Here is a 7,735-nt window from a genome sequence, read left to right on the forward strand (position 1 = left end):
CCTCCTTGCATTTCTTTATTGTCTGTTGCCACAGCGGTGCAGGTACAATATAATACAATACGACTCACTGAGTCGTGGGAATGCATGCTGCTTTCTAACAGCATATGGCGGCTTTGTTGTCGTACTTTTAAAAAGTCTAACTCCACTGTTGTGTGAGATGAAGTGTTTGAAGCTTCTTCTTTTTTTAAATTTCCTTTTGACAGCTAAGACAGGTACTAAGGAGCGTATCTGTAGCCAAGTGTAAAATTTAAAGATTATTACAGCACAATAAAGTCTTTTATAATCATCCTGTTTATCCCACTTGAATCTAAAAGTAGAGCCCATCTGTTTAGCTGGAAAAAAAACCCAATGCTGCTCATCAAACTGGGATGATGTGCCATCGTGGCATTTCTGTGCTGCTCAGCGCAGGGAATCCAGGTGGCGTACGTCCCCCCCCGCTGTGTGCACAATGTATAGCTCTTCAGCACTGAAAGCGAGAATCAGACCGGTCCCCGAAGAGGAGCAGAAACAAGACAAGGCAAACAAACCATCCGTCTTGCTGGTGTGCTTTACTGTCACAGACCTGTTCTCCCCAAAACAAACAAAACCACTTAAAACACCAGGCTCCATCTTCCTGACTGAGCTCCCCCGGCCCCACAGAGTTGGATCCTCAAGTGTTTAAAAAAAAAAGATAATGATCCTTTCAGCAACTTTTAAAAGTAGTTATAACACTGTTAATTGTTCAGGCTGGGAGTATAAAGCTGCAAAAAAGAGAGAGCCTGCTCTGTCATCAAGTTAAACTGATGTAGACAACTTTTGGCCCAACCAATAAAATGAGATTTGATGAACATCAAATGTGCTGTGAAGCAGTAATGGCAACGCTGGCAATGCTAACCATTAGGTAAAGCTCTTCCATTAGGCTGATTACTGTAATTTATAAGCAAGCGTGCGTTTGGGGGCACATTGGATAATTTACATGTGGTTATTATGAGGATATTATGAGCAGGTGGGCTACATTAAATAAGCTCTGAAGGAATTCTGTGAACATATAACGAGCATATCGAACAACAGAGGTGTTAAGTTTAATGGCCAAGGCTCACCAAAGGGGAAGCAGAAATTTCAAAGCACGTCTGTATTCAGATTTTTGAAAAGCAGCCCCGATTTCACTTGATATGCTATCACTTCTTTTGATTGTATGCTTGGATGAGGCCCATTGGCCACATATAGAATGTAAATTGACCTAGATTGTCAACTGAAACCTTTGTATGAGGTGTTGCCACTCTGGTAGCTATACCTGCCCTCCATCAGCTTATCAGACACTTTCACACATTCTGACAGACTTGATCTGAATCTGCCTCTGATTCAGATCAAGCACTTTATGTGCTGAGATTTTGTGATAATTCTCAGGGTTTGGTGGATGATAGTAGCCACTTTAAGTTTAACTCATTATCGAAAAACGTCTTATGTCACAGCTCTGCATAACTCTTCAAGGTGATAGACCTGACATGTAATCACTGACTTAACTATTTTTCTAAAAGCCTGACGTTATTCCGGTGTATTCTGAGCTGAGTCTCTCTGACTTCTAATTTCCGCTCATTCACTAAACCCGATCTCAAACAAAGTAGAGTAATAAAAAGCGTTGCGATAGCCTTTATCTCGGATATAAATTTCCTTTTTTAACCCAATTCATTACAAGCCAGTGACTCTCTTTAAATGCGAGCAAATTTGTCAATAACCGGCACATGTCAAGGCTGTCTGTTCCTTTTTCTAATTACAGACGGAGGGGGTCTTGTGAGGATCACAAGGACGTTACTTTAGTTTGCCAGCAGTGTCTCTACCTCCCTCATTCTCTCACCCTCTGAGTGCACACCACTGGAGGCATCTCAGCGGGGGGGATCCTCTTTTCCAGGCCAAATGCACTCGCTACAGTAAACATCCTCTCTCCTGCTTCACTCCGGGATAGGCGGACCCGTACAAATCACTGTGTCAAGGCAATGGCCCAAGGAAAGAAAATGTGTGTGAAAGATTTGTTTTCCTTTTTTTTATTACAGGCAACCATGAGAGTAATTACAGCAAAACACTTTCAAAGCGCATTCTGACATTAACAGTTAATATTCATATGAGGATTTAATCATCATGCTGTGCACACTGTAGCATCCTTCTATTTTCTTCCCGCTTACCCAACCTGGGGTCTATTCCACTCGTCGTACATCCTAGACAGGTAACCAGTCCAACACAAGGCTAACACACAGAGACACACAACCACGTGTTCTCTCATCCAATTTACAACAATTAACCTAACAAGTCTTTAGACTGTGAGGAAGCCGTAGTACCAGAGGGAGCACACAAACTCCATAAAGAGTCAGTTCAATAGAGATCAACATATTAAGTGTTTACTGTATGAATTTCTTTATGCAAGGCCTGTTATCTAGATCCAAATTATCTTTATGATGTTGTGCATACTATCTTCACATGTCAGACTTTTGACTGTTTTAAAAGACTCAGGCTACATTAGTTTCCCAAAGCAGGAGTTGATCTCCCATTGGTGCAGACGCTCTTCAGTAATAATATCATAACCAGCTACCCTTTATATCTTTTGGACTGAAACACCATCAAGTTTTTCTTCTACTTGAATCACGGCCTTTTCTCACAAATCAGCATGCTCACACCCAAGTAAGCAAGTAGAACTTTGCTTATAAAGCAGATTTAATTCAAGGTGGAAGTGCAATGAGCAGTATTAGATGTGAGCAACTACAGAGACTGCAGGCAGAAAACAGCGTAAAGCTAAAATATGAAACACAATCGTTAAGCATTGTGATTAAAACACCACAAAAATAATGCACATGATTAAAACAATGATAAAATATATAAATATAAAAGATATAAAACAATTAAACAATTAATTAAAACAAGAGCAACATTAAACCAATTAGAAATGAATAATATATGTGACTTAAATCACTGCTAATAATAATAATAAAGGGTTAAATAAAATAATTAGGAATAGTAATAGACCAAAAAATGAAAAGACTCATAAGTTCACACCAATACATAATGACTAATAAGAATAAGACCCAATCCCAATCCCTAACCCTAACCCCCTAACCCAATCCCCCACCCCTATCCTAAAATTAAAAAATTAAATAAAACAATAATTCAAAGGGGTGACCCAGACTGTGGTGATAGGTGGCAGGTGTAATGTGTGCCTGTGTGATCACATATGTGTGCGCGTCTGTATGTGTCTGTGTATTACATACCTAATCACTCATAGCTTCCCTGTGCTACTGATATATCAGAGCAGTTTTTTGTTTTGTTTTTTTCTAAGTAATCCCTCTGATTGGCTACCATCCAACCACTCCTGAGAGAAGTCTAAACCTCTACAGCTCCCAGTTACAACTACAATGAGTAACAGGAGCAAGAAGCCTCTTGTGTGTAAGTGTTTGATCACTTGTTGTTTTGAACATCCTCAAATTGAAGAGGTGAAGCTTCAGTTATGAAGCAGCCCCTGATGAACCATCCTGTGCATTGAACACTTTGTGTTTGTGAGTCAAGACCGCATGTCTTCTCTCACAACTCCGGGAATGCAGACAAACCACCTGAAGTGTAGGAACAGGTAAGCCAAGCAGAGATAACACAGCCTACGTGTAATCAGTAACCACATGGTTACCGAACTACAACTACTTCAACAAACAATACCATAAAGTGTCGAAAGCATGAGGTCTTGAGGCTGTTTTATTATTACTGCCTGGGACAGAAAGGTTTACCACTGACCTCTGACCATATTCAAGCTCACACCTTTAAATTTTCATCCAAATATTTACCCTCCTTTCTTAACTGTGCTCATAAATTAAACTCTTGAATTTTTTTATGTCTTTAGCTTATATGGATAAATGGACTGGACTGAAGTCAACATAATTTACAAAGAGTTTATATATAAAATAAAGAAATGACCTGTTGTGTAAGTATCTTTATGACTCTGTGTTCCTTATTATAATCAATCCAGACTTTTTTGGCTACTTCTTAAAAATTTTAAGAAGTATTTTTAAACTTTTTGACAAGCGATTGCTTTTTGGGAGGCAACTTGGTATGGCACGCAGCTTGTGGCACTAAATGTGAAGAAAGTAAGAGAAGAATGTGAATAAAAAGTTTAGCCTATAAATAATATGATCTCTTTCTTCATGGCCGAGGTGACCTACAAGGGGAGCCTGTGGCACAAACTTCAAGAGAGTGAGTAATCAGGGCCCCTGCTGATCCTCTTCTAGCTTTCGTGTGTTATATCTCTGTACCTTGTCTCCCTCAGCTGAGTGCAGCACGATCAATCGGCACTGATTTGGCCCAGAAACACCGTCAGTGCAATAGGAGAAAACTATGTGGCTTCTAGTTAAGTGTAGTAATTTGATTTTAAACGCCCTAAGGTCGTGTAATTGTGGTTTCATTGTGCTTGAGTTTGAGCACTTTCGCTGCCAGTGTGCAGTTAATCAAATAGCAGCAACAACACTGGCACAGTTAGCAGCAGACTTTTGGGTTTCGGGGCCACTTGCAATTAGTTTAACCCATCAAGATGAATAACATGCCCACCGGGTGGAAAGTATTTGTTTCTAAATAGAAACGAGTTGACACCGAAATTGGTGGATACCTGTTTGAGAACAACTCTCTTTACAGAAAACAGAAAAATCACGCCAGGTCTCATCAGTGGGGGAAACTTAAGCTTGTTCAGTACAGGTGAATCGCCTCCATCCTTACCTTGAACTCCACAGACAGCTGCGGCGTGTACTCCAGCGTCCAAAGCGCTCGAACCAGCGACGCCAGCTGCTCTGTCACCTCTCCCCTGGCGGTCTGCGACTCCGCTCCTCTCACCTCCCCGTTCACCCTCTGGAGGCAAATATCCGACTTATACTGCTCCAACCCGAGGTATTCGGCGAGCAGGTCCGTGTTGCTGAGGCACTGAACCACGGCGTTCATGAAACAGGTGTTGCCGTGGTTCTTCAGTCCCAGCACTCCCGGGGTCTTGTCGCCGTAGCACCACGACAGCCTGTCTTTCACCGAGCCGTGAATGGACGAAACCGTGGAGCTCTTCTTTACGGTTCCTTCCCTTGAGATCTGCGAACAGTTATCTTTGAAACCACCCGACGCGCTTTGCCCGAAACCGCCGTCGTCGTCTTCTGCGTCCTGCTGTTCCGCGTCGCCAAAGTGCGCTAAAGTGCCCAAAGTTTTAAGGATCCTTCCCATGAAATTCCCAAAAGATCGAAGCGATTTCCGTCTAGTAAACCTCCCAGATTTGTATTTCTTCTCCTTTGCCTTCGTCGTTTTGGGTTTCATGGGTTGTCTTCTTACCTTGCTTTCCTTACGGGCATCCATGGCTCTATCACTTAAACGGACCGAGAGAAAATGAAACAGACTATCAACGCGCACCTGTCTGCCAGGCTGTCTACCCCTCCTCTTCCTCCGTCTCACTTCTCTCCACAAACCTCAGTGCCGAGAAGCCAATAAGGCACATTATTGCTGATATTATCCCATCGACATCTCGCTATCGCCGGTGCGCGCGTTTTGTCGGGTGACGATCTATCTCTGCAGGAGCTACAGAGACGAGCGGCTCTCCTTCTTCCACATCGCAGGTTCATTTATACTTCCTCGTCGATGGCTCTCAGCGCTGGATCGTGCGCCTGGCGGTCTTTGACTCTCTCTCTCAACACCCCTGTTCTTCCCTCTTCTCCTGTCTGTGGGGCCTCATTGAATTGCCAAGGATCCTGTTTAACTGCCCGCCTCTCAGGCAAGAATTTAATTAACCTGAATTAGACTGTAGGCTATTATCAACACAAATATGTATGCGGTTAAGTCATTCACAACTGGTGGATGACAGGTCATTCGACTTTGCATATCTACTTTATTTCACTCTGAACAAGGAAGTTGTCGTCTTTAATAGGTGACAGGTACAGCAGTCTGAATCTGCCCCCTGTAGGACCAGTTCTAACATCACCTGCCAAAACATCTGCTGAGGGTGTCAGAGAAAGCAGCACCATCCACAATACCAAACTAAATTATAAACTACTTATAAACTGCTCAGAGAACAACTAAAAGATAAGTTTCCAGTATAATGGTAAATGGACTAGTTCTTATTGAGCATTTTTCCAATCTGCTTGAGCATTCAAAGTGCTTTATACAACATGCCTCATTCACCCATTCATCCAAGCACTTCTCACACACACACATTCAGAAATTGCTATTTCTGCTGAAGAGCCTGTCCACATAGGTAGACCTGGTAAACCTGTGCTATTTGCTTTGACAGACACCTGTTTGTGAAAGCCAATAGCATGTCTAATCAACCAATCATTATACCAACCCAACGGATTTAGGGATGCAGACATGGTCAAAATGACCAGTCATGGTTCAAAATGAGCATCAGAATGGGAAAGAAGGGTGACTTAAGTGACTTTGAATGTAGCATGGTTATTGTTGCCAGACAGGCTGGTAAAACTATTTCAGGAACTTGTGATCTATTGGGACCTTCCTGCACAGCGATCTCTAGGGTTAGCATAGAATGGTCTCAATAGAATAGAATGGGCTGCAGTAGCAGAAGACCACACCCTGTGCCACTCCTATTAGCTAAGAAACAGGCAGAAAACCAATGCTACAGTTCACACAGGTTCACCAAATTTGGACAATAGAAGGCAGCTGGGTGATATGTCATGTCCATCCCATCCACCCATTTTCTCCTGCTTATCACATGAACCATGTCATAAAAACTAAGTTTACCTGAATCTGGTTTCTTGAACATGACAATGATTTTACCAGGTTTCAATGTAATAGAGCAGCTTTGGGAGTGGAACAGAAGATTCACATCATGGATGTGCAGCTAACAAATCTACAGCAACTGTGTGATCCTATCATGTCAATATGGACCAAAATCTCTGAGGAATATTTCCAACAAAACAACAAATCTCTAGCATGAGTTAAGGCAGTTCTGAAGGCAAAGGGGATCCAAAGGGGGGAATACTACTATTGTATTAGTAGTGGCCAGTGAGTGTATAAGAACCAAGGTTATCAAAGTAGAAGATACTGACATTTACCCTTCATATTGCCATGCATACATGGTCAACATTTTCTTCATCCTGCTAATCAAATACCTAAGACATCGTCACTTGCAGACAGGTGCAGCCTATCCTATAAAAAGTCTGGCAACTGTCTGCATGCACATTAATGCTGCTGCTCATACATCATGAAAGCTCGACAAAGTTAGTAAAATGTATGTTAAAATTGTTTTTGCCAGAGACATTACATGCAGTTCTGCTTTTCAATAGGAATCCAGCATCTTTTGTGCAATATTCAGATTCTCATCTGAAGCTTAATTTCACAGCTCACCAGTACTAAAGATTGAATTTGGTGGACCAGATGTTCTGATTTATTAAAAGAGATAGTCAGGTCTCCATCCAATATTCTCATAATTTCCCCGATGCTCTTATTTGAGCATTGTTAGAAAAATGAACACATGTTACATGAGCATAACAAATTAAGAAATTCCGAGGCAAACCGTGTCTTTCTGTGTCTGTGTGTTATGAAGATGACCTGAGTTTTACAGCAATCCTCTGTTCATTATCATTGTGCTAAACGACAGTGAGAGGAATTATGCCCAAGCTTAATGAGCAGGGTTTTTTTTTCTTTTCTGACTTGTTTTAAATTACCTGCCACAGACCGGTAACCTGTCCTGGTGTACACCACCTCTTGTCTTATGACAGTTGGGATAGGCCCCAGTCCCCCT

General features: G+C 41.8%; 1 protein-coding gene across 1 annotated transcript in view; it reads right to left on the reverse strand.

The window, feature by feature from the left end:
• usp43a (ubiquitin specific peptidase 43a) overlaps positions 1 to 5,723 on the reverse strand; it is a 130,881-nt gene extending 125,158 nt beyond the window's left edge. Inside the window, exon 1 of the mRNA XM_039613816.1 lies at positions 4,723 to 5,723. Coding sequence (XP_039469750.1) covers positions 4,723 to 5,337 — 615 coding nt within the window. The 5' untranslated portion in view covers positions 5,338 to 5,723. The remainder of the gene's footprint in view (positions 1 to 4,722) is intronic.
• Between the last annotated feature and the right edge of the window lie 2,012 nt (positions 5,724 to 7,735).

The sequence above is a fragment of the Oreochromis aureus genome, linkage group 6 (assembly GCF_013358895.1).
Source record: "Oreochromis aureus strain Israel breed Guangdong linkage group 6, ZZ_aureus, whole genome shotgun sequence".
Lineage (NCBI taxonomy): Eukaryota > Metazoa > Chordata > Actinopteri > Cichliformes > Cichlidae > Oreochromis > Oreochromis aureus.